At 39.6% G+C, this 26,911-nt stretch overlaps 1 protein-coding gene across 11 annotated transcripts in view; it reads left to right on the forward strand.

The window, feature by feature from the left end:
- CHD7 (chromodomain helicase DNA binding protein 7) overlaps nucleotides 1–26,911 on the forward strand; it is a 195,854-nt gene that overhangs the window by 117,931 nt on the left and 51,012 nt on the right. For all 11 annotated transcript variants that reach the window (XM_072998969.2, XM_078393767.1, XM_072998966.2 and 8 more), the window contains 5 exons: nucleotides 6,198–6,335; nucleotides 9,786–9,851; nucleotides 16,250–16,305; nucleotides 21,068–21,182; nucleotides 25,530–25,613. In XM_072998969.2, the coding sequence (XP_072855070.2) occupies nucleotides 6,198–6,335; nucleotides 9,786–9,851; nucleotides 16,250–16,305; nucleotides 21,068–21,182; nucleotides 25,530–25,613 (459 nt within the window). The remainder of the gene's footprint in view (nucleotides 1–6,197; nucleotides 6,336–9,785; nucleotides 9,852–16,249; nucleotides 16,306–21,067; nucleotides 21,183–25,529; nucleotides 25,614–26,911) is intronic.

Genomic DNA, 26,911 nt, shown 5'->3' on the forward strand with positions numbered 1-26,911 from the left:
ATTCAGAGAAAGTAAGTCAGTGTTAACTATCCTTTCTAAAAACAGCTGGCTGGATAGATTGTGAATTAGATATCTGGTTGTGGAGCCAGAGGTTGGGAGTTTAATTCCCCACTGTGTCTCCCAGGAGGAGAGCTAGCCTGTTTTGTCTTGGGCAAGCTTCACAGTCCCAGAATGCCTTCAGAAGAAGGGAAAGGTAAACCACTTCTGACTACTCTATGCATAGAAAACCCTGGAAGGGGCTGCTGTAAGTCAAAATCAGCTTGAGGGCATGTAATCATTTCCTTGAAACAAGCAAGCTTTTAACTGTAGTTTTTGAATCTGACTTATTTCATTTAGACATTGTTGAGCTTAACCTCAATTTATTTATTTATTTATTTATTTATTGGACTTATATACCGCCCCATAGCGCTACAAGCACTCTCCGGGCGGTTTACAATTTTAATTATAAAGGCTACACATTGCCCCCCCAGCAAGCTGGGTACTCATATGATGAATAACATATGAAATTGTGGACAATCAGATATACATGTAGAAGCTTCCCATTACACTAGAAGAAGGATCAGGTTCAAATTGTTCTAGTTCATTTTCAGAGCATTAAGCTGCTTTATAATCATAATGAGTAGCCTAGATTCCTGGTTTATAATTTCTTCCTATAAACAATCTCGAATAGACAAAACCTTCTCCTCTTGCCTTCACACTTTCCCAACATCAGGGTCTTTTCTAGGGAGTCTTCTCTTCTCATTAGATGGCCAAAGTATTTGAGCCTCAGCTTCAGGATCTCTCCTTCCAGTGAGCACTCAGGGTTGATTTCCTTCAAAATGGGATAGGTTTGTTCTCTTTGCAGTCCGGCACCACAATTCAAAAGCATCCATTCTTCAGCAGTCAGCCTTTTTTATGGTCCAGCTCTCACTTCCATACATCACGACTGGAAAAACCATAGCTTTGACTACGCAGACCTTTGGCCGCAAGGTGATGTCTCTGCTTTTTAAGATGCTGTCGAGGTTTGTCATTGCTTTCCTCCCAAGAAGCAGGCGTCTTTTAATTTCGTGGCTGCTGTCTCCATCTGCAGTGATCATGGAGCCCAAGAAGTTAAAATCTGTCACTGCCTCCACATCGCCCACTTCTATTTGCCAGGAGGTGATGGGACTGGTGGCCATGATCTTAGTTTTTTTGCTGTTGAGCTTGAGACCATTTTTGACTCTCTCCTCTTTTACCCTCATTATGAGGTTCTTTAATTCCTCCTCACTTTCTGGTATCAGAGTCTACATATTCTGCATATCTATGGTTGTTGATACTTCTTCCGGCAATCTTAATTCCGATTTGGGATTCTTCCAGTCCTGCCTTTTGCATGATGTATTCTGCATATAATACGCAGGGAGACAATACACAACCTTGTCATACTCCCTTCCCAATTTTGAACCAATCAGTTGTTCCATATCCAGTTCTAACTGTTGCTTCGACATACAGGTTTCTCAGGAGATAGATAAGGTGGTCAGGCACTCCCGTTTTTTAAGAACTTGCCATAGTTTGCTGTGGTCCACACAGTCAAAGGCTGTTAGAGGGTACTATTTTGACCTCCAATCCCAGGTTTCTGGTTTGTTGTTCCTAAAGAGGCCAGGATCGTTCAAATCCTAGCTCGCTTGGAAGTGGAAATAGTTTTGGATATCATAATAAATCACCCCTTCTTTTTTGTTTTACCTGCCCACATCAATGGAACAGCAAATGGGCTGTATGTATCAGCATGCAGCTCATGTAACAGAGATAAAGCATGTCAGAAAATTATGCCTGTTTTGCATTACAGTGCAATTTTCAATATCATAAGGTATATAACAGAATTATAATATTTGCAGTTTAATTTCTACAAATAAGTTTTATTCCTGTCTTACGCATTATGTTTTAACCACTGTCTAAATCAGTGGTTAAGAGAACAAGAGAACAAGCTGGTCATCACAAACACTCTTTTTCAACAACACAAGAGGCGACTCTATACATGGAAATCACCAGATGGGCAATATCGAAATCAGATTGATTATATTCTCTGCAGCCAAAGATGGAGAAGCTCTATACAGTCAGCAAAAACAAGACCTGGAGCTGACTGCGGCTCTGATCATTAGCTTCTCATAACAAAATTCAAGCTTAAATTGGAGTAGGAAAAACCACTGGTTACTCAGGTATAATCTAAACCAGATCCCTTATGAATACACAGTGGAAGTAAAGAACGGATTTAAGGAACTCAATTTGGTGGGCAGAGTGCCTGAAGAACTTTGGATAGAGGCTCGTAACATTGTCCAGGAGGCAGCAACAAAAACCATCCCAAAGAAAAGGAAATGCAAGAAAGCAAAGTGGCTGTCCAACGAGACCTTAGAAATAGCAGAGAGGAGAAGGGAAACAAAATGTAAGGGAGATAGGGAAAGCTCCAGAAAATTGAATGCAGACTTCCAAAGAATAGCAAGGAGAGACAACAGGGCCTTCTTAAATGAACAATGCAAGGAAATAGAGGAAAATAACAGAAAAGGAAAAACCAGAGATCAGTTCAGGAAAATTGGAGATATTAGAGGAACATTTTGTGCAAAGATGAACATGATAAAGGACAAAAATGGGAGGGACCTAACAGAAGCAGAAGACATCAAGAAGAGGTGGCAAGAATACACAGAGGAATTATATCAGAAAGATTTGGATATCCCGGACAACCCAGACAATATAGTTGCTGATCTTGAGCCAGACATCCTGGAGAGTGAAGCCAAGTGGGCCTTAGAAACCCTGGCTAACAACAAGGCCAGTGGAGGTGATGACATTCCAGTGGAACTATTTAAAATCTTAAAAGATGATGCTGTTAAGGTGCAACATTCAATATGCCAGCAAGTTTGGAAAACTCAACAGTGGCCAGAGGATTGGAAAAGATCAGTCTACATTCCAATCCCAAAGAAAGGCAGTGCCAAAGAATGCTCTAACTACTGTACAATTGCACTCATTTCACACGCTAGCAAGGTTATGCTCAAAATCCTACAAGGTTGGCTTCAGCAGTATGTGGACCGAGAACTCCCAAAAGTACAAGCTGGATTCCGAAGGGGCAGAGGAACTAGAGACCAAATTACTAACATGCGCTGGATTATGGAGAAAGCCAGAGAGTTCCAGAAAAAGATCTACTTCTGCTTCATTCATTATGCAAAAGCCTTTGACTGTGTGGACCACAGCAAACTATGGCAACTCCTCAAAGAAATGGGAGTGTCTGACCACCTTGTCTATCTCCTGAGAAACGTATATGTGGGACAGGAAGCAACAGTTAGAACTGGATATGGAACAAATGATTGGCTCAAAATTGGGAAAGGAATACGACAAGGCTGTATATTGTCCCCCAGCTTATTTAACTTATATGCAGAATATATCATGCGGAAGGCTGGACTGGAGGAATCCCAAGACGGAATTAAGATTGCCGGAAGAAATATCAACAATCTCCGATACGCAGATGATAGCACTCTGATGGCAGAAAGTGAGGAGGAATTAAAGAACGTTGTAATGATGGTGAAAGAGGAGAGTGCAAAAAACGGCCTGAAACTCAACATCAAAAAAACTAAGATCATGGCCACTGGTCCCATCACCTCCTAGTAAATTGAAGGGAAGATATGAAGTGACAGATTTTACTTTCTTGGGCTCGATGACCACTGCAGATGGAGAGAGCAGCCACGAAATTAAAAGACACCTGCTTCTTAGGAGGAAAGCAATGAGAAACCTTGACAGCATCTTAAAAAACAGAGACATCACCTTGCCAACAAAAGTCCGAATAGTCAAAGCTATGGTTTTTCCTGTCGTGATGTATGGAAGTGAGAGCTGGACCATAAAGAAAGCAGACCGCCGAAGAATTGATGCCTTTGAATTGTGGTGCTGGAGGAGGCTCTTGAAAGTCCCCTGGACTGCAAGGAGAACAAACCTATCCATTCTAAAGGAAATCAACCCTGAGTGCTCACTGGAAGGACAGATCCTGAAACTGAGGCTCCAATACTTTGGTCATCTCATGAGAAGAGAGGACTCCCTGGAAAAGACCTTAATGTTGGGAAAGTGTGAAGGCAAGAGGAGAAGGGGACGACCGAGGATGAGATGGCTGGACAGTGTCTGCGAAGCAACCAACATGAAACTGACAGAACTGCAGGAGGCAGTGGAAGATAGGGAGGCCTCGCGTGCTCTGGTTCATGGGGTCACGAAGAGTCGGACACGACTAAACAACAACAATTCATAAAAGGAAATTTTCTTATATCTTTGGAGGGGGAATCTTTCACTTGGTGAAAAACATTTTCATAGCGTCAAGTGCATTATGCTTACTCAGTCACATCCTATACATTGTTTATACACTTGATGGTTTAGTGAGATGGCAAGCCATGCCAATTACCTGTTTGCAAATCTTGTTCTATGAATAATCCACTATATTTTAGCAACTCTTCTTATTTTTGCAGATGCAAGTTAGCATTAAGACCACCATACTGAAATTGTTGACTTTTGCTTTTTTTTTTATTTCTTTACTCTGAGGACAGGCATCTCCAGCTTTTAGTACAATGCCCCTCTTCATCTCCTGCCACCTCCTTTCAAAGAAAAATGAGTTTGCAAATGGTTTAAAACTTCTGACTCGTATCCTGTTGCCATTATGCTATCTGGATGTCTCTCCATTGTAATGAACAGGGTTTACACTTGCATAAGGAAGTACAGGGCAAAGCTGCCAAAGAGCTTTCCAGGGAAATTCCTTTTTATTCTGAGATGCTAATTAACAATAAATGTATTGAATAAATAGTGTAATAAGCAAACGACCAGAGTGAAATGAGTAAAATCAAAAAGTTTCTGTCACGGACTAGTAGAATTACAAATGCCAGTTTTACACAGAGACTCTGTTCACATTGCCATGGCAGCTTGAAAACTCTCTCCTGTACTTCAGTCCTATAGCAGTGGCATACTGTAGGTGTACAGCAATGTTTCTCAACCTGGGGGGTCATGACCCCCAAGCGAGTTGCAAAGTGTTTGCTGGGGAGGGTCACAGTTTGCTTTATATGTGTTGTAAGGTAAAGGTTCCCCTTGACATTTAGTCCCGTTGTATCTGACTCTAGGGCACAGTGTTCATTGCCATCTCCAAGCCATAGAGCCAGCGTTTGTCCATAGACAGTTTCCGTGGTCACGTGGCCGGTGCGACTAGACATGGAACGCCATTACCTTCCCATCGTGGTGGTTACTATTTATCTACTTGCATTTACATGCTTTTGAACTGCTAGGTTGACAGGAGCTAGGACAAGCAACGGGAGCTCACTCCGTTGTCTGGATTCGATCTTACGACTGCTGGTCTTCTGACCTTGCAGCACAGAGGCTTCTACAGTTTAACCCACAGCACCACCACGTCCCTTATATATGTTGTAGCCTTTGTTAAATAATTTCTTCCTTGACCTTTCGGAGCAGGATATTAAAGTTAGCATGCATGTGTATGTAAGAGAAACTGGCCCTTTGGGGGAGAGAGAAGCCTCTACTTTCTGAGAAGGGATGAATTTATCCCATGAAAATGCTTTTTAATGCAAACATGGCAGAGGGGTTGCAGTTTACTCGGCTATTGTAAAATGGGGTTGCAACTCAAAAAGGTTGGGAACCACTGGTATAACAGAACCATATAGGTCAAATAATTCCTTTGCAGGTAAACATTGACTTAAAGTAGAGGAGAGAGATATTGAGGCTAGGAGGAATTGCATCATTCATCATACTTACATAGGTGTTGCCAGAGCTGCATAATAGTTGAATTTTATTGGCAGCCAGCTGTTGTTGCTTAATTCTTCCCCTCAACTGGTTGATGGGAAGGAATGGCACAAGCTGCATGGTTCTACTGTGGGCTAGTTTTATCTCAGAGGCCATCAAATTCCTAAGTAATCCTCTGTTCGCTAAGTAACATGCCCTGATAAACCGTTAATAGCCTTCTTTCTGTTCTGTTATTCTCTCATCTGTATCATCTGATTTGTTTATTGCTAAGACTTCATTGTATTTTGTATGCTTTAGTGCCAAGTTTTAATTGTATTTCATAGTGAGAAGCAGTCTGGAAAACAGGTGTGTTACCTTGTTTTGTGATGAGCCCCTTGCATTTTTCCTTATGCTCTTCTTTTTAAAAGGAACATGGTCTTCCTTGACTGAACAAACAGAATGGACATTCTATATAAAGTTTAAAAACTGTCTTTCAGAAAAGGCGTTCTAGCAGACAGGTTAAGAGAAAACGTTACACAGAGGATCTAGAATTCAAGATTTCAGATGAAGAAGTTGATGATGCAGATGGTGCTGGAAGAAACTCCCCTTCAAATACATCTCAATCAGAGCAACAGGTCTGTTCATATTTAGACTGTTTAAAGAGGTTAGACTGAAAATTCTGTTACGATTTAGGCTGTAAAACATTTTACTATTGGCTTTTCTTCCAAGGGACTTCCATCTCAGCTTGGCTCAACATGCCAAAGGAAATTAGTTGTTTAGGTTCTTAAAGGCTGCGTTCATTCAGGTTTTCTTTACAAGCCTACAATATGTAATTCAATGCAATTTAGTGAAATTAATGGTCTCTGCTGAAAAGCCTAAAACTAGGCTCCAAGGAGACTGAATTTACCTCTGTGAATTCAGTGGTCTGGCTTCTATGACTTAATAAACCACTCAAGCTTGTCTCCTGCTGTCAGGCACTATAAGAACCCCTTTATGAAATTACTGTCTTCTAGTAACCAGCAAGGTATGCTTTATTTTCTACGCAATGTAAATGATGGATAAAATAGGTTGAATAAAATGAAGGGCGATAATGTGAAATGACTCCTGTAATAACCTTTTTTTGTAGCAGTCTTTTAGGATTACTACTTCACTTAACTAACTTGGGAAGTCATTGGTAAAAGTGTGCACACTTAAGCATTCATTTGGTAATTCATATTTTAAGATTTCTTAATGTTCTTTATGGTGCCTTGAGTGAAATATTTCAAAGTGAAAATAAGTGGATCAGGATATCAATACTGTTATAATATTTTAATGTTTCTGATAAGCTTCAGAGCAGTTTTACTGCTCTCTACAAAACTGAGGGCATAACTGTCATAGCAAAATTATTTTACAACTTTGTGAACAAAATATATAGAATTCTTCTTCATGGTCACATGTGGGTGTTTCTGCACCTGCACAAAACTTCTCAGAACTTTCTAGAGCTTAAAGCAAAAAACCCTTAGAGCAGCCCTCTGGTGTGCATGCTCCTGCACATAATGGTAATCCTTCAGTGCCCTGTAGCTGCTGCTGTGGAAACTTTTTGGAGCATTGTCTATAGCCTATTTTTGTCTTACCTGATTGCTTTCTTGTTCATCTTTGTCTCCTCATTTATCTTCTCCATGTGCTATCTTTAAAAAAACAAAATAGTTAGTATTTGTCATATTTGAAGCCTTCCCAGTTTTTATGGTCCCAGTGAAATGTATTTCACCACCTGGCCACTCCATCATCAATGACAAATAAGTACTAAAAGCACCCAACATGGCTATTCCTTAGAATTTAATATCCTGGTCTCTTCAAACCTACAACACTATTTCATATACTGGAGGAAGAAGTAACTACACTCTTAAATAAAGATGCTACACAATGCTTCCCACTGGGTTCATAGTTCCAAAGAAGGATGGGGGGTTGAGACCAATTTTGGATCTGAGCGATCCAAATTTTTACATAGGCACCAAGAAGTTCAGAATGGTGATACTAGAATCAATATTGCCACCTCTCAAGAAGTGGCACTGCTTTGCTCTAACAGACCTCAAGGATACTTATTTTCATGTTACTATTTGTTCAGACCATTGCCACTTCCTGTGGATTGCTTTGGGCAATGTTGTCTACCAATTCAAGACATTCCCTTTTTGTCTTAATAGTATCCAAAGTCTTCATCAAGTGTATGGCACCAGTTGCTGCTTGCCTCTTACTCCATGGTATAACAGTATTCCCATATATAGATGGCTGGTTAATTGTCGCCAGTTCCAAGGTCAAGGCAGAAAAAGATATCTTTCACCTTGTGTTTCTTGGTGGATCTCAGTCTTTGTATAAATCTAGAAAAGCCAAATTTAAACTCAGATCAGAAAGTTCATTATGTTGGTACAGTGCTGGATTCCAAAACTTCAGGAGCCTACTTACCTCAGGAAAGAGTGAAAACTATTTGAAACATGACAAAGAAACTCAAACCAGACATGAAAATTACTGTGTATATGGTCCAAAGACTTATTGGCCACTTTGTGTCAACAGACGTAATTGCAAAATGGTAATTGTGACCAACAAACTAGCACTGCAGCTCTTGTGGTGGACCAACAAATCCAGTATAACTATCGAAATGCTGTTGAGACATCTCTGGTCCAGAATTCAAGTAACAACTGATGCCAGTTTGACAGATTAGGGGGCATAGGTCCAAAAAAGAAAGAAATCTTCATATAAAAGCTGGAGTTGCTAACAGTAACAAAGGCCTTCAAAGAGTTTAACAAGGGCATTCAAAGGTATGTGCTCCACCTCCAGACTGCTCACTTTCTCTAGTACTTAACCAGCCCAGGAAGCCACCATTTGAGGCAATGGCTGCAACAGATCTAAAACAAATCACACATAACAGTGTTTCTACTGGAGCTGACTCTGTAGTGTAGAGTCTTTCTCAAAGGAATCCAATTAGGAGACATTTGCTAAGCAGCAATGTGGTCACAACCCTCAACATTCAGCAGAAACTACATGACTTTAGGGCAAAACTTGATGCTGCGTTCGGAAGAGCAGTAATTTCACCTATATTGGTGTGATATCCCACCAACCAGTAAGTGAGCTTATCAGTCACTGACATGTGTGATTAACAGAGACCACAAAAAAAGAACTGCATATTTACCTGTAACTGGTTTTTCAAGTGGTCGTCTTTGAATTCACACAAACCACACATCCTCCCCTCTGTCTGCCACACTGCTATTTATTTTTCTTAACAGTGGCTGACTGGGGGGGACTGAGGAATAACCATTCCATGGAGGAGCATGTGTATTGTAGAGGGCTGCTCTTAACTCTTTTTGCTTTAAGCTCTAGAATGTTCTAGGATGTTTTGTGCAGATACAGAACTCATATGTGTGAATTCAAAGATGACCACTCAAAGAACCACAGTTACAGATAAATAACCTGTTTATCCTTCTGAACAGTCATGTGTTCATCTAGTCCAGGGAATGCCAGATGACCCTCCCTCCACACGCCTTCTGATCCCAGTGCTTTTGAGATTTTCATATTTTCTTTTTCTTTTGTAAAAAAAAAAAAAGTTGCTTGCACAGTTTTGGGAGTTTGGAGAGGGGGAAATACCATGTAAAATATTCACCCACCCATCCTTTTTTAATATATGGAGGAAGTTTTTCTTCAAAACTGGAAGTGCCTTCTGACCATTTCCAGTTTTTTTAAAAAGACCTCCATAACAGACCTGTATACAATGCTGTTTCCTCATGCGTAATTTTACAAAGCTTTATTGGCTGAAATTTTTATGCTGTAAGAATAATATCATCACATGGCAATGCTACTGTTTATTTTACTGTTTATTTCCTATTCCACCCCCTCCTTTCCGGTACTGAGGCCTGTAAAGATCTCTTTTGTCCTGGGAAGCCTTTTGGAGCCTCGGGACAGGGGAGGGGAGCCTTTCATATTGGAAATAACTGCCAGATTGCTGTGCTAGTGTCCTTGGTTCTTGATCGCTCCTCAGCTGCAAAGGCCATGCAGACTGACTTTCCTTTTTGCACTTTTGTTCATATCCGTACCTACTGTAAAATTTTTCATGACAGGAATCTGCTGATGCTGAAGGCCCTGTGGTAGAGAAAATCATGAGCAGCCGTACAGTCAAGAAACAGGTAATTTTGGTTTTTTTGGTTGTTGTTTTTATAACTTATTAATTCCTCAGGACCCCTGGCTTCATTATTAAATTGATTTCATCATTAACAAATGAAAGAGATACTGATTTTGTTTTGTTTTTTCAACTTTTCGTGTGTGTAACTCATAGGTCAGAATCGATTATGCAATATAAATAGACCTACCGTATTTTTTGCACCATAAGACGCACTTTTTCACCCAAAAACATTGGGGGGAAAGTGTATGCGTCTTATGGAGCGAATACTGTCCCCTCCACGCCACCATCACTGGCTTCTGAGGCCTCCGGAGGCCTCAGAAGGCCCCACGGGGGTCCCCCCAGGCCACCATCGCTGGCTTCTGAGGCCTCCGGAGGCCTCAGAAGACCCCGTGGGGGTCCCCCCTGCCACCATCGCTGGCTTCTGAGGACCTCCAGGAGGCTTTGGACCGGTAAGGTGCTGCTTTTTACTTTTTAAAAAAATATTCTGGGTGGGTTTTGGAGGATAGGTTTGGGCTGGGGGGGTATGTTTCTATGTTGCTTTGTGTTTTGGTGATTTTTTTTGCAGTCTCAGTGTGGGACTTGCTCTATTTATTTTTATTTTATTTTAAATTTTGGTATTTAAAAATTAGGTGCGTCTTAATGTCCGGTGCGTCTTATGGAGCAAAAAGTTCGTAACCTGCTGTTTGTCTCATTCCTCTGTTCCTTGGACTGAGGAAATAATTGCATCACTCTTCACCTACTGGATAGCAAGTCAAAAGGGGAAAACTGCTGGGAAATTGACATTATGTGTGTGCTGTTTGCCAGTAGGATTCTGCCCAAAACGTTAACCAAATCAGCTTGTCCTGGTGGATTGATTTAAATTAAGCTAATCTTTAAATTAGTTATTGAAATTTCCAGTTAGTAATGTAGAATATGTTATGTAAAGGAACTGAGAGAGAAATCAGCATGACAGTAGCAGAGTATAGTAGAATTCCATTATATTTTTCCAGTTGTACAAACAGTAGTACACTTGTTCTTGTAATCCCTAGACATGCAGTCATGTGTGCAACCACTTGAATGCACAACTGGAAAATAATGAGTTCCCCAAACATACATAATCCAGAAGAAAATGTCGACATGTCCAACAGTATTTGTGTTAATGGGGTGACATCATTGAATGCTGGTGATTATTTTAAAATTTTTAAGCCTGAACCTGGTGGGTTCATTAAGTAGATTACCTGAAATATCAAGTACTATATTAATGTATTGTTTTATTAAATGCTAAAAAGAATTGATACACAAATCATTGAAATAATCAATAAATTCCAGTGAACATGAACATCTAATTATATATTTTGAATTAAAATGTTCACATTTTATTATTTGAAATTGTGTTAATTAAGACTAAAGAATTTTATTTCTTCCCAGTTGTATGCTCTTGAGTAAAGATATATGAGAATCTGTTTTTTCCTACAAAAAGGAGGGAGATTTCCTTTGCAATTTTTATGCAAGTGACTAGAACCATATGGATGTTTTTGTAAGGTCTGGCATAACTTGCCACTTTTAAGTGCAGGTAGCTGACTTGATGCCAGGGTATGTCTCAGTCATGTGCTTGTCCATACACCCAATTGTGCAAGTCAAAGTGGGTTCTAGCACCTTGTCAATTAGCTACAATTAGCTTTGGCAAGTCAGCTACAATTAGCTTTGGCAAGTTACACAAACTTTATTGAAACACCAATAGGATCAATGTGTCTGATACTGTTAGTCAGAATACACTCTTAATGGGAGAGCCTGTTGGGACCATTCATCTCTCTTAAAAGTTTTTTAATTTTAATTTTTAAATGCATTGTATTTGAAATCTTTAGAACATGTAGTATTTTGTCCAGTACCCTTTTGTTTTTACAGTTTAGAATGGGTTGACCTGAAGTATCTTTATTTCTCTAATGGTGGTTCTCTGCTCCTTGTAATTCCATCAAAAAGCTCAGTTTACTAATGAAAAGATTAAAATATTTTGCATAATAGGACATATTCTCTCTATATATTTTACAGTTCACTGCCTTTTACTTCTATTTAACTTGCCCTGTGGGTACTATGTTTAGTATTCCCCTTTCTGTCTAAAGTGTGTTTTGTGCCTTGGCAACTGAGAGGAAAAGTGGTACAGTGCACATTATTGTCTTCCGGGATCTTGCATGAAGATACTTTTCCTGCATTCTTAGAAAGCTAATTTCTAGCCCAACATAATATTAGGGCAGGGTAAAACAGTGGTGTAATTGGGTATATCACAATCCCATTTCTTTCTTTTTAACTACCACAAGATTACTTTGTGTACCTAAGTCCAAGGTACCTTTTTGGATCACTAAAAAATTACAAATAGGATGAACTTTTGAGTTTTCATGAAGTCTTTATTCAAGAAACCAGACAGCTGATAAAGAAAATAGAGGTTTCCACGTGAGACAGAGGGAACAAAATTATCAGTTGTCATTTCCTTCCCTAATCTGGTTTCATGAGCTGAAGAGCATTAAATCTGCTCCAATTTTTGAACTATTTGCCCTAGCCCCATTTTGTACTGTTTTTGCCTAACAAAGTATTCTGAAGAATTCAAAAGCTTGTCTTTTTTGTAGATTTTTAGTTACCCACTAAAGCAGTGGTCCCCGACCTTTTTGGGACCATGGACCAGTTGAGCCTCTGAGGAAGACAGGGCACTCCCCCGCTCAGGTGCATGTGTGAAGCTGTAGGGGAGCACCCGTGTGCCCGTCAGCAGCGGCATGAGCACCCCCCACCCCTTCGCGCATGTGCAGAGTGCCTGCATTCCCGCCAACGTGCCCGTCCACCACTTCGCGCGGGCACTCAGGTGCATGCATGAAGGGGAGTGCTCACGTGGGCGCTGGCACGCACGTGCAGGTGCAAAGCAGCTGCGGGGAAGGGAGTGCATGTGGGGTGGTCTGTTTCCGTGGCCCGGTCCGGCTCAGGCCATGAACTGGCACTGGGCTGCGGACCAGGGGTTGATTACCTCTGCACTAAAGGTATCGCCCTACATTGCAGCTAGTTGCTACAAATGGATCATACAGCCATTTTAATACATAGTTAACTATGTATCTAGTTAACTATTGTCCCTTATTGAGTGATTTAATGTTACAGTGATAGATAATATAAAAATTAGCATTACTTAGATTGTGTTAGATGATTTTAAAGATAGCATTATTAATAAAAATTCTATGTCAGCCCAAACCACTTTCTTGTCTGAGTCTGTGAGGTGATTCTTCCATTCTTTCCCCTACTCCATCACTTCTGCAGTTTGGCATTTTGCCAGAACTATTAAACTGCAGGTGCTGAAGGAAAGCTATTCCCAAGCCTTACTGCCTTTGCTAGTGCTGTAGCAAATTCTCATAGGACAATACCCGTGCTCCAATATGTCAGAAGACTTAGTAGTGTTCCATGAGATGATAAGACTTGGGCAGATCTTGAAGGTGGATTGTATACAGCTCTCTGCATTATCTGGTCTTGACTTGTGAGCAACCATTGCTCAGTCTTGTCCATTAGTTGCTGACCAACTTAGCCAAATACTGACAGCCACGAAATTTATTTATTTATTATATTTGTACCCCGCCCATCTAGTCAATAGACTACTCTGGGCGGCTGAAAGATATGGCCAGCCGGCTGTCACTACTTAAATGCAAATATTGTCAGTGCTGCAGAAACTAATTGAAACAAGACAGAAGGCAATCCACTAGTGATGCTCAACAACCCTGGCAAGAAACTAGCCTCACTGTGGTGTATCCAGATAGTAGCATGGCAGAAAGTCTGCACAGTTCAGGAGAGCAGCTGGTGCAAGGGACATACTTACTCTGGCAAGATGAACTAAACTGAGGTGGCATGTTTGCCTCATGGTAAGACTAGTTAGTCTTTCTGATGGCAGAAAGTGAGGAGGAATTAGAGAACCTCTTAATGAGGGTGAAAGAAGAGAGCACAAAAAATGCTCTGAAGTTCAACATCAAAAAGACTAAGATCATGGCCACTGGTCCCATCACCTCCTGGGAAATAGAAGGGGAACATATGGAGGCAGTGACAGATTTTACTTTCTTGGGCTCGATGATCACTGCAGATGGAGACAGCAGCCACGAAATTAAAAGACGCCTGCTTCTTGGGAGGAACGCAATGACAAAACTTGACAGCATCTTAAAAAGCAGAGACATCACCTTGCTGACAAAGGTCCGTGTAGTCAAAGTTATGGTTTTCCCAGGAGCAATGTATGGAAGTGAGATCTGGACCATAAAGAAGGCTGACTGCTGAAGAATTGATGCTTTTGAATTGTGGTGCTGGAGGAGACTCTTGAGAGTCCCCTGGACTGCAAGTAGAAGAAACCTATCCATTCTGAAGGAAATCAACCCTGAGTGCTCACTGGAAGGACAAATCCTGAAGCTGAGGCTCCAGTACTCTGGCCATCTCATGAGAAGAGAAGACTCCTTGGAAAAGAACCTGATGTTGAGAAAGTGTGAAGGAAAGAGGAGAAGGGGACGACGGAGGATGAGATGGTTGGACAGTGTCATCGAAGCTACCAACATGAATTTGACCAAACTTTGGGAGGCAGTGGAAGACAGGAGGGCCTGGTGTGTTCTGGTCCATGGGGTCACGAAGAGTCGGACATGACTTAATGACTAAACAACAACAACAAAGACTAGTTATCCTAATCAATGATTAGATGTGTGTTTTTGGGCAACAGTTATACTGTCTGGGGCATTCTGGGAATCTGCACACCTTTTTTTAACAATGTTATGCCATTTCTTGTGGTAATTTCTAATTATGACTATTGGCAACCTGTTTGCCAGTTCTTAAACAAAATTTAGGAGCATCCTTAACCAAATCTTGTACAGTAGGAAAATCTACAGCTATTGTCCACATATAGAAATTAGATCATTTGGGGCAGCTGGCTTTAGTTTTCAATTCTTTTCTTTTTTTTTTTTTTTTGTCTAGAACCCTGTCTTGTGCTGCTCTTGTGGCCAAATGCCAGGACATTTGCAATTATTGCTGTTTGCATGTAATCTTACAGTGTTAAAGTAAGATGGTTGTTCTGGGTTTTTTGGGCTCTTTGGCCGTGTTCTGAAGGTTGTTCTTCCTAACGTTTCGCCAGTCTCTGTGGCCGGCATCTTCAGAGGACAGCAAGGCTAGTTTCTTGCACAGGTTGCTGTCCTCTGAAGATGCCGGCCACAGAGACTGTCGAAACGTTAGGAAGAACAACCTTCAGAACACGGCCAAAGAGCCCGAAAAACCCAGAACAACCATTAGATCCCGGCCGTGAAAGCCTTCGTGAATATACTAAAGTAAGATGTTCGCCTTATTTTATGACTGGGGAAAAATAAGAATGAAAATAAATTCTAAATGTAGATGAAGTACTTTAGAAATAATGGTATAATTGGCTATATCAGTTTTAGAGCTCTTTGTGGTCTCTTTATATTTTGTAAGATTTCTGTGTCTTGTATAATTTTAAGAATTAAGCACAACACGATAGGAACAATTGCAGCAAATTGAAGCACTTTAAAGTCCAGTTTAGTTTAATGAAAGAGATTTAATAGTGTGTTTAATCCTTGCATTGAAATCAATTTCACTTCAAAGTCCTTAACTCTTCAAGTTAATAATTGTATCTTAAGGCTGTATCAAAATCTAAGACTTCATTACTGTTCAAAAGTAAGACTTTGAGGTTGTATTACATGGCATACATCCTGCTTAAGTCAACTTTGCTGATAACTAGCACTGATTAGAGATTCTTTTTCACAGCTTTAACACAACTTAAACATAGTATTTTTGCATTAATTTAATTTGGCTACCCTGTATGCAGAGTATCTTGTGAGATTGAATTCAGTAATAACATTGAATAAAACTAGGATCTTGAAAAATGATATATTAAACCAAAAGTAAAAGATTCATTTGAAGATGGATTCTTATATAGCAGTGCTGTTGATATGGTAGCATAAACCACGTTAAAACACTCCTTGAACATGTTATAAAAACCACAATATAAAGTTGCCACGAGCCAGCCAAAAATAATACATATGGCATTCAGGAGTGCAGTTGCTAATTGGCTGCTCCCTGAGAAAATGGTACACTTGGCTTCTCCTTAACACTGTGGGTTTGGCGAAAAGCCAGGGTTGGGGTCAGGTTGTTGTGAATGAAACTGCATGTGGTTAGGGAGGAGTTAAAATGATTCATGTCTTAAAATGTAATAAGTAGTGCAGAATGTTCTTGGGTAAGCAGATGTAAGGAAGTTTTTACCTGTATTATTTTGCTTTTAAGAAGAACATGTGATACATTTCCTTCTTATTAAATTATATCCATGCTGCTTTTCTGTAGTAATCTGTTTTGTATGTAAGCTGGAGGTGATACTTAACACCATTGTTCATTATTAACATCATTGATTTCCCTTTGCAGATGGAGAATGGAGAGGAGGTAGAAACTGAGGAATTCTATGTAAAATACAAAAACTTGTAAGTAAGCTGTATTTTCTAAATATTCTCTACAGTCCTCAAGAGTTTTGAAGAATATTTTAAATTCTCATATCATTCTCATCTAAAATAATTGTTTCTAATGTGCAGAACTTAACTGAGAAAGAGTAATTGAATGATTTTCGCAAGTCTGGAGCTTACAATATGGAACCTAATTTCTTATTGCTGTAATTTTTCCCTCTAGAATTTGTAAGTAGGAACATGGGTGTTTACATTTAGATTTATACGCAATATCCTATTTTTATATTGAGACAGCATGTTCACCTTAACACACCAATTGACTCCCTAAGTTCAGCTAGAATATATAGTGTTCTATTATTTTATAGGCAGTCAGACTCATAAAACTAACATCTAAATTAATAAAAGCAATAAACAAGTAACAAAAACAAACATTCCCTCACAGATACCACGTGATAAAAATTAGCATATGAGGTGTTGTGAAGCAAGCAGTGACTTCTGTTTCCCCACAGCCCATTTGTTGAATTTGGTGGTCACATGTAATGTGCAATATTTATTATTATTTATTACATTTTGTACCATCTTTCCTCTAAAATAGCACTTAGAGCAGCTTTTAGTCTTCATGAAGAACAAAAACAAGTAAAACCAAAGTAAGTATAAAATCATAAAATCAAATAAAACTAGTCTCAGCCAAAAAAAAACCCCACACAAACCATTAAAATCAACCAAATGCATTAAGACAGTTAAAATCAAAACATCAGGGCAGGTTAAACATCATTCCCTGTCTATAAAGATACGGCTTTCTTAAAAAGAGAATGGAAACTAGTCACAACTCTGAAGGGAGTATATTCCACAATCTGTGACCCACGCAGGAGAAGGCCCTTTCTTGTTTGCCTATAAGGCAGGCATCTGAAACTCTTGGTATTTTTAAGAGGGCCTCTCCTGAAGATCTTAACATCCCAACAAGCTCGTAATGAGACAATTGGTCTCTTAGATAGCCAGGCCTCAAGCCATTCTCCCGTTACTTCAACAAACACTACTTAAGAAAGGTAAGCAGCCCTTTATGCAAATACATAATTATTCTAATATCCAATCCTTGACTTCCCATCCTAGGAGGCCAAACCTGGGACTAGCAATGTAGGGATTGTAAATTCAGTAAACTGCAGATCATTAAATGTAGCCATATTTTGCTTCCTGTTCAAACAAGATCATTCTTCATAACTTCTCAATATCTCCTTAATCAGTCTTATGACTAACTCAAATCTGTCAGTTTTCAGAGTAAGCCATTAAACAGCCAGAAGATGGTGATGGCTGGTGCAAAATTTGGACCAGCCTCAGGACTTAGAGCTTGCCGAAATGTCATCTCCACTTAGTGATTAGCCCCACAAGATCCTTAGATGAGCCCAATAGCTAAGGATATGGTCTCTTTTGACAAAACAGAACTTCAGGGAATCCATTGCAATGTGTCTCTTGGAACAGTTTTGTCTTGTGCAAGCTAGATGATGGCTCATTTAAGATGTACCTCAAATCCTTTGATACTCTTTTTTTTTCAGGAAATGTGGTGCACTGCCAATGTTCTTGTGAGCTAGTATAACATTTCTAATATTGTTTACAGTACTGGTAGGGCTCCTGTTCCTTTGGTGGTTGACTAGGCCTCTGAACCTTGTTCAAGTGTGTCCTTCAAACAGAAAACACTTTCAAAATTAATGTTTCCAACTAAAGTCTGCAGCACCTTGTTGAAGGTTGGTTGGCACAAAGAGAGGCAAAGCATTGCAACTTTCTACTTTTGCCAGTATTCAATCTTTCTCAAACTACCTACATTCTCTATAATGCAGGTTGCATACAACCACCACAGTAAAATATATAAACAAACAAGAAGGTCTCAGGAGGCGGATAATCTGACACTCTGTCTTTGGCACTGGTGTATCTGCCACAGCATTTAGCTCCTTGCAGTGCACATGCTAGGGGTGATGAACTATCCAGGGACCTGTTGAGCAGAGGTTGCAGAGATATACAGAAATAAGAACTCCATCCTGCTATTTTCATTAGGACATTTCACATCTGGTGATCAACCATGCATTGATGCATTTGCTTCCAGGACCAAAAGGAACATAATGATGTACTATGGGTGAGCGGAAGTCTGGAGAGACTCCCTAGGGGATCTCTTGCTGCAGTCCTGGAATGACAGCAATGTTTCTCTATTTCTATTGTTTCTCTTATTAACCATGATGGTGGCAAAGCTGTGCAGGGAGAAACCTCAAAGAATTCTGATGTTACAGTGCTGGCATTTCCAGTCGTAATTTCCTCTGTTGCTTCAGCTCAGTCAGAGAATGTCCTGTTCTTTACATAATTAATTTTATATATTAATGTATGATCTAACTTTTGATTTAAAACAAAATACCCGATACATTCAGTTTCTTTGTGGTGATTCATTTGTGCTTAGTTCACAGTAGACATGCTCAGACTCACTTCTGGGCTGGTTTAAAATTGATAAGAATTATGTTCTAATCTCATTTACTCTGACTTTGCACGGAATCTTGCTTTGGCTTCATCCTTGCCCACAGATAGAATGAAGCTCTGAAAGCTTTCTCAGGTTGGACTTTAGGCCTTGGGATGAAAAAAAGTTTTACACCTGTCCTTTTCATAGGAAAAGGACAGCTGTAAAACCTTCTTGGAGGTTTTACCTCCAACTGCGTTCTGTACAGATGCGTTGTGTACAGATCTGGAAAAGATCAGTACACAATGCAAAAAAAGTATTGTGTAAACCAGCCATTCTCAATGTGGGCCATTTGGCCACCCAAGGTCCCTGACACATTTGAAGGGAGCCACAGACTGGAAACAGTTTTTTCCCACACCATCCTATAAGGTTCATTAAGCCACTGGTTCTTAACCTTGGGTTACTCAGGAGTTTTGGACTGCAACTCCCAGAAGCCTTCACCACCAACTGTGCTAGCTGGGGTTTCTGGGAGTTGCAGTTCAAAAACATCCGAGTAACAAAGGTTAAGAACCACTGCATTAAGCAACTTATACAATCCTCATTTGGCCTATATTTCTTTCATATTTTGTTTATGGCTGTGGCCAAAAAAAAAGGTTGGCATAAACTGTTCAGATGTTTTTAAAAATCAGCATTAATAAAAGAGGAAAACTCTTTTAACAGTTTTGTGCTAAAAGAAGCTTAATCCCCTGATTCCACAACTCATATTTAATATAAATATGCTTCTTATGTAGTTTTCCAAAATGTTGAGTAGGTCCATAAAATGGAGGAAGCTTGTGTTCTGGTGTGGTGGTGGTTGTTTTTAAATATACATATTTATTTGTATTGGCAAATGTCACCAGCTTTACCTGGTAAAGACTCACAGATTTCATTCTCACCCCAGTGGTCTAGATCTCTGGCTGTGGAGCCAGAGGTTAGGAGTCCAATTCCCCACTGTGCCTCCTTTACTAGGGCTGGACTCAATCATCCATAGGGTCCTTTCCTGCTCTGCAGTTCTAAGATTATTATTATTATTATTATTGTTGTCCTCTAAAGTTTGTCATTTCACTGGTCTCTCAACCACGGTACTTACTTGTTTTGTACCAGGTTATAAACCCATTAGTTCTACCCCTACCCAAATGTTCTCTCTCTCTTTTCCTCTGCCCTGTTTAGTTTTCATGCTGGCCTTTTTGTCTCTCTCTTCACTCCAGTATTCAAGCTCGTACTCATTCAAGCTAGTACTCACTTCACTCAAAGGATAGAAATGTAACTTTTTAGACTACAGATCCAACAGTCTCAACAATCAGTGCGGCCATACAACATATAATTTATCTAGTTGTTATTTTATTTATTTATTTATTTATTTATTTATTTCATTTATTTATTTCATTTATTTATTTCATTTATTTATTTCATTTATTTCATTTATACCCCGCCCATCTGGTCCAGGGACCACTCTAGGCAGCTTTACAATGGGAAACTGAGTAGTCCAAAGACCCCGCAGGTAACTTCTCTGCACTAAAACACCCTGAATCCCCCAGCTACCATAGCCAGTCAGTGTATAATTTATTTAGTTTTTAAAGTTGAAAAATCAATAATAGTTATGGCAAATTTGAGATTTCTAGCTCTTACTATTTTAGTTTCAGAACTGCACTTCTTAGAACCCTCAGCTGATATAACCAGCAAAAATGTAACCCAGTCAGTTATTTCACATTTTTGTGTCCATATAAAATTTTGTGTTCTTAGTAAAGGGATAAATTGGGAGATAAACTTCCCAGTTTCTTTACTGGCCAAACAGGTGTTTGGCACTTCCAAACCCTACCTTCTCCAGCAGGTGCCATCTCAGCCACAGCACCCAGAGGAGGCAGAACAAAGAAGCCAGGGCGCTGTCTCTGAGTGAGCGCCTACTGAAAGGGGCATGGTGCTGAACTGTGGAACAAGTCTTGGGCTGGTAAATGGACCAGGACAAACCACTGAACCAGCAGTTCATGCCCCTCTCTAGTTCTTACCTTGTTTCAATCATTTCATTTCTACCTCATTTCAAAGCTTTTATCGTTCTTAACCAACTATGTTAGAAGACTACAACTCCCAGAATGCACCAGCCAGTTGAGCTGTAACCCACCCATTTAAGTTAGAATCTCAGTGGTATCCGCAACATTTCATCATTCTAGCTCTTAACACTTTTTATAGATCTTTTGGGAGAAAATGTTTTGTTGTATTTACATGATAAATCAAGTTTTGACTGAAAATATTTAATAGGTAGAGCACTGAAATATTACATGTTTTAATTACTTTTTCATTTACATGTTCTAGCTCTTACCTTCACTGTCAGTGGGCATCTGTGGAAGTGTTGGACAAAGACAGGAGAATACAGCAGAAGATTAAAAGATTTAAAGCAAAGCAGGGTCAAAATAAGTTCCTTTCAGAAGTATGTATGGATTTTGTTTGTTTGTTTAGTTTAGTTTAAGAGATGGAACCTAAGGATGTATAATAGTTCAAACCTGATGACAGGTATTCATATCTGTCACCTCATGACTAGTCTGCTGCTTTAAACTGTTGAAAACTGTCTGCTGGAGCTGAATGTGTCATCCCACTAAATTTTGGGAATAGCCACTGGAAGCATATTATACCAGTTCTTAGATACCAGTGCTCAAATTTTTTAAACCAGAAATACACCAAGCTGCTTTTAATCTGTAAAGTTCCAAACAATTCGGGCCTAACATACTGTAGGTGAAATTAGTTTCTATGGGCATCATTTGAAAGATACATATGTAGACAAAGTTTAGAGTGTTAAGCCATTCTTGATGACTGTCCTTCATTATGGAACTATCAGCTCACATATGTACATATTTGAAAATCTTGGTAACTTTCCCAGTTCAGACTGGCTTCTAGACTCTTGAATAAGTTTCAAAAGTGTAAGTTGAGTTTTGTGGTATATAATAAACAATAAATCATACAATAAACTTCTTTTGTTTTGTTGGCTTGGTGCGAGATGGTTTTATTGCTCTAAATTTTCAGAATAGCATAGTTTATATAGCTGAATAATCCGTTATACATTTGAAACTTAAATATTATGAATACAAAATATAGGACTTCAGCTTTTTATTTTATTTATGTTCCTAAGCACTCATTTTTACTTGAAATTTCTTGTTCACTTGCATTTTATGAGGGTTTGCTATCCAGTTTCAAACACTGATTGCAAAATCCTCATCCGATTTTTACTTCCTTTTAAAAATGGTTTAAAATGGATCCAACTAAAAATATAGTAAGTTTCAGCATTAAAAAACAAAAAGGTGAGTAATACAGAAATTTAAATACTTTTTAAAATGCCATGAGCCTAATAAATGTACAGTATTCCACAGAAAGAGCATCTTTTTCTGCATCTTTTTATTTGCCAAAAGCCTGCCTTAACAATGAAGGTATTTATCTTCAGGAGAACAGCAGAGAGGGGTCAGTGTGGCCCCTCCTGAGGAAGAGCACTGCACAGTCTAAGAGCAACCACTCTTACATCTTCACCAGACATGTCCGTGAACATGGTGGGATTAATTGAATTACCTCCTCCAAAAATCTTAAAAACCAGATTGGCTTTAAGGAGATGGACTTGCAGATAGCCTGGTCCAAAGTCAGATATGGCTTCATAGGCGATAACCAGGACCTTGAATTGGGCCTGGAAGCATGCTGTCAGGACACAAAGTTTAACAGGGAAGTTGTGTGCTATCTGTTAATTGGCAGTCTAGCTATAGTATTTTGAATCAGCTGAGATTTCTTAATATTAGTCAAAGGTAGCTTTATGTAGAATGTATGGCAGCAATCCGCATGGTGTGTAATTAGGATATATGTCATGGTAGCAGGATCAGACATCTTCAGGAACAGGCACAGCTGGAACTTTAGCTCTATTGTGCAGAGTACTCATGACTACCCCCAAAACATGTATATCATGGTTCAGGATTGACTCTAGGAGCCTACTCAGATTGTAAACTTGAGTTTGCAGTAGACGTGTTTTCCCTGATGTGTTCTTCAGGAGTACTTCTGTCTTAATTTGTTTGTCTTCATCTAGTCCATTACTGATATCAGACATTGGTGTAGAACCAAAACAGCTTCTTTTGATTTAGATGTAGAGGAAGGGTAAAGTTGATGTCATCAGCATAGTGTTAAGTATAAAATGTGGTGACTTGGATCTTTAAAACTCAACATGCATATTCCTATTAAGAAAACATGAATACCACCAATTCTCTGAGTGTGACCTCTCATTCTGAAGATAACTATTAGAAAGACGGGTCTTTCCTTTGTTCATGATAAGCTTGCCTGGCACCAATTTTGTTCTTAATGTTGTGTTAGGTTACAACTATTGTATTCATACAGTTCATTTAGTCCTGCCATCTACATTTCATCGCCAACTCTATCAAAAGATGAAGAAATATGTAAAGAGCATTTTCCATATTGATTCCTTAATTATAGTGATCAGTAAGAGCCACAAATTCAATCTCAATGCTGTATCGTGGTTGAAAATTAGGCATTGGAAGGAACCAAGAGAATCATGATTATTGACATGTGTTGAAAGCTGAATGGCTATGTCTCAGTCAATGACATCCTCAGTAACTTACATTTTCAGAATGCTTCTGAGACAAACATTGGTCTTGCATGGTAAGGCGTGTGCACTGGCTAGGGATGCATTTGGGGCATTTCAGCTGTTTTCCTAGCTAAACAAATTATAACAACAGTTAAGCATAGTTCATCACAGCTATATTAGAAAGTCCTCTATGTAAGGTTTGCACCTGGAAAGTGTATAGAAACTGCAGCTAGTCTAGAACCTAGTGGTCTTAACCATTTTTGTTGTGCACTTTTCTGACTATATTACACTTTTTGAACTCAAATGTCATTTTTTGTTCAACTCAAGATTCTAACTTGCCCATTCTAGTTCATGAAAGTTTACTTAGGAAAGACAAGTCCCTTTAGAGGCTTATTACACCTCCACTAAGAGTGAAGGTTACTGGCTTAAACATCTACAATTATAAGGACAGTGGTATCACCTTTAGGTGTAATAAAGGCCCACAGCGTAGTTTATGATAGGAATTTTTCAGTATGCTAAAAGACAGAGAGTTCATTAAAGGCACGGGACAGGATGCGATAATCTACATTGCTAGCAAAGTTAAAATACACCAACATCCTTATAGAATATATAATCTTAACCAGAGCTTGAGAAAGTCACTTTTGAGTACTTCTATTCAATTCCCCAAAGCTAATGTTTTTCAGCTTTCTTCTGCACTGCCTGTTTAAAATGGGACAGAAAAAGGGCCAGTAAAATCTTTCATGAACAGGTGGGGTACTGTCACTCTTTTCACACTATAGTGCACAGCAAGGCCTCCAAAGAGAATAGCAACTAGCAGGTTCATAAAGAAGAATGTGCTCCTTTGACTATCCCAGTTTCAAGCCATCACAATAGGCCAGTAAATATTTTTGAGACTGTCCATATTTAAAAGTACATTCACTAATCAGAATACCTTCCTAGATCAGACTTAGCAAAGACACTGCCAGCTAAGAAAAGAGATTTCATCTCAACTGCTATAGCATGGGTATAGGTATAAGTGTATTTCATCTACTGTCAATCCACAGTAGAATATCAGAATACACGGTGAAAAATTTGGGGCGGGGGTATCTAGGTGTAGATGTGTTTGTGGCAAAAATCATCCTGCTGCTCCAGTCATCATTGGACTACTAACAGAATAGGTGTCTGAACTTAGTGAGATACCCCATTCCAACAACCACCTGTAAAAACCAATTGCTCCTAATAATTTGGACTTAAGACATGGTAATTGGCCCACTGCTGTGATAGCAATTAGTAATAGTGCATTCAGAAGACAGTGATCCAGCAATGAAAATGGTATCATAGTTGGTTCTTTGCCAGTTTGATATTTCAGATCTACTTATTTAGGGCCAGCTAAATATATAAGCCCAGAGGAACCTTGCACATTTTTCAGTAATTTGCATTCCTCTAAGTAAGACTGTTATTAGAGTGATACAGTGGCTAAAATCCAATAGTAATTCACAACTACAGTAGGCCTATTGAATTAGTAGAATTTATATAAGTGTTGATTCACAAGATCCCTACTGATTCAGTGGGCTTACTTTAATTGTGACTTGCTACTGGATTTCTCTTATGTATTTTTTTAGCTTAAGTGCAATTTTAACTGGTTATTTTATGGCTCCCACTATTAGACATTACACAATACTAGTCATCACATGTATGTGCAGACACATCAATGAATGAAGAAAGAAACAAATTCCCAAGTATGCATTTTCTAATGATCTTTTTATTTACTATTTCTAGAATACTATTCCCTGTATATAGTTTATATAGCAATTAGGCAAATTCTGTACTTACATTTTTACAGCGGTTAGCATACATAGTTCCAATTTCTTCATTGGAAGCTGCAGTCTTCAAGAATGCTAAATGCATTGCATGCTATAAGCCTTTTTGATTGCTCATTAGTGAATTGTAATTTCACACTTCATTTAAAATATTCTTAAACATTCTCACACAGTAAAGGGTTTCACACAGTAATTAAGAGGCCCAGTTAACAAAGTCTGAGAAGTCCGATTCCCTCACGGGGAACAATCTTGCTGAATAGTCGCATTTCAATTAACATGTTGAAGTTTGCCAACTATACATTATGTATTACGGTTCCCTCCCTCCTATTTTTTTTAAACCTGCTGAAAATGCTTAGTAATAGAAGATTTCTGATTTTATGTTTATACATTTCTTGCCCATCAATAGATAGATGATGAACTGTTTAATCCTGATTATGTTGAGATTGATCGAATACTGGATGTTTCACATAGCAAAGATGATAATGGAGAGGTAAGGGCACCTGACAAATGTTTTGTAATGTTGCTTTGTAGATACAGCATTAGCAATATATCATTTACCATTTGCTGTAGATTGATGTTCTCATCTAAGTCCTAGAGATTTTGTTGGATATTGATGATTGTAGACACTTATTACACAACTTGAAAACATCTCCAGCAGTCAAAACTTTATCTTTAAGCACATTAAATATAGCAGTGATAATAACATAAGAAGAAATCATACTTAATTTGAGTCTGTGACTGTATAATACAGAATGAATGAATGATAATGCAGAATGTGAAGTTTTTATGTGGACCAGAAGTAGACACTCAAACTGCTTTGAATGTCACAGATGAAACACTTGATTTTTCATCACATTCTGGCTTTTGTAATAATAATAATGCATCTCTAATTTGAGTAATTTTGTTCTTGAACTATATCTATAAACATATGGTACCCCCTCTTTCTAAACTTATTAATTAGCAAGATGTTTACAACTAAATTTTTTAATTTGGAAATGGTTTTGTTTACCTTTTCAGAAGCTTATTTCTAATACAGTGGTGCCTCACATAACGATGTTAATTGGTTCCAAACAAAACATCGTTATGTGAAAACATCGTTATGTGAAGCACCATTTCCCATAGGAATGCATTGGAAACCGGTTAATCCGTTCCAATAGGAATGGATTATCCGGTTTTTTCCCTCCCCCCGTGGCTTGGATCTGACCCACGGCGGCTAACTCAGCCATGGCTTGACTCCCTAGAGTCCGGCCATGGCTGGGGTAGCCGCCGTGGCTCGGATCCAAGCCGCGGGGGGAGGGTGGTGGGATTGGAATGCCTTTCAGGCATCCCGGGCTTGGATCCCACCCGCCGCCGGTTAGGGTAACCGGCGGCGGGTGGGATCCAAACCCGGGATGCCTGAAAGGCATCCCAATCCCACCACCCTCTCAGCCTGCCCCCACAGCTTGGATCCAAGCCGTGGGGGGTCGCTGGGAGCGCACACACCCCCACCCTGCAGCCGCCGCTTGAAGCCTCCCCGCGCTGCTTTCCCCAGCCATTCTCGGACGTCCAGGCGTCCGAGAACGGCTCGGGTAGGCGGCCCGGGCAGGCTTCAAGCGGCGGCTGCAGGGTGGGGGGGTGTCCGGAAGGTTTCCAGGCTTTCACCTGGAAACCTTCCGGATACCCCCCCCCCTCTGTCCCCGCTGCTGGTAGCCTGCCCGGGCCGCCTACCCCAGCCGTTCTCAGACGTCCAGGCGTCCGAGAACAGCTCGGGTAGGCAGCCTGGGCAGGCTTCAAGCGGCGGCTGCAGGG

The sequence above is a fragment of the Pogona vitticeps genome, chromosome 4 (assembly GCF_051106095.1).
Source record: "Pogona vitticeps strain Pit_001003342236 chromosome 4, PviZW2.1, whole genome shotgun sequence".
Taxonomy (NCBI): Eukaryota; Metazoa; Chordata; class Lepidosauria; order Squamata; family Agamidae; genus Pogona; species Pogona vitticeps.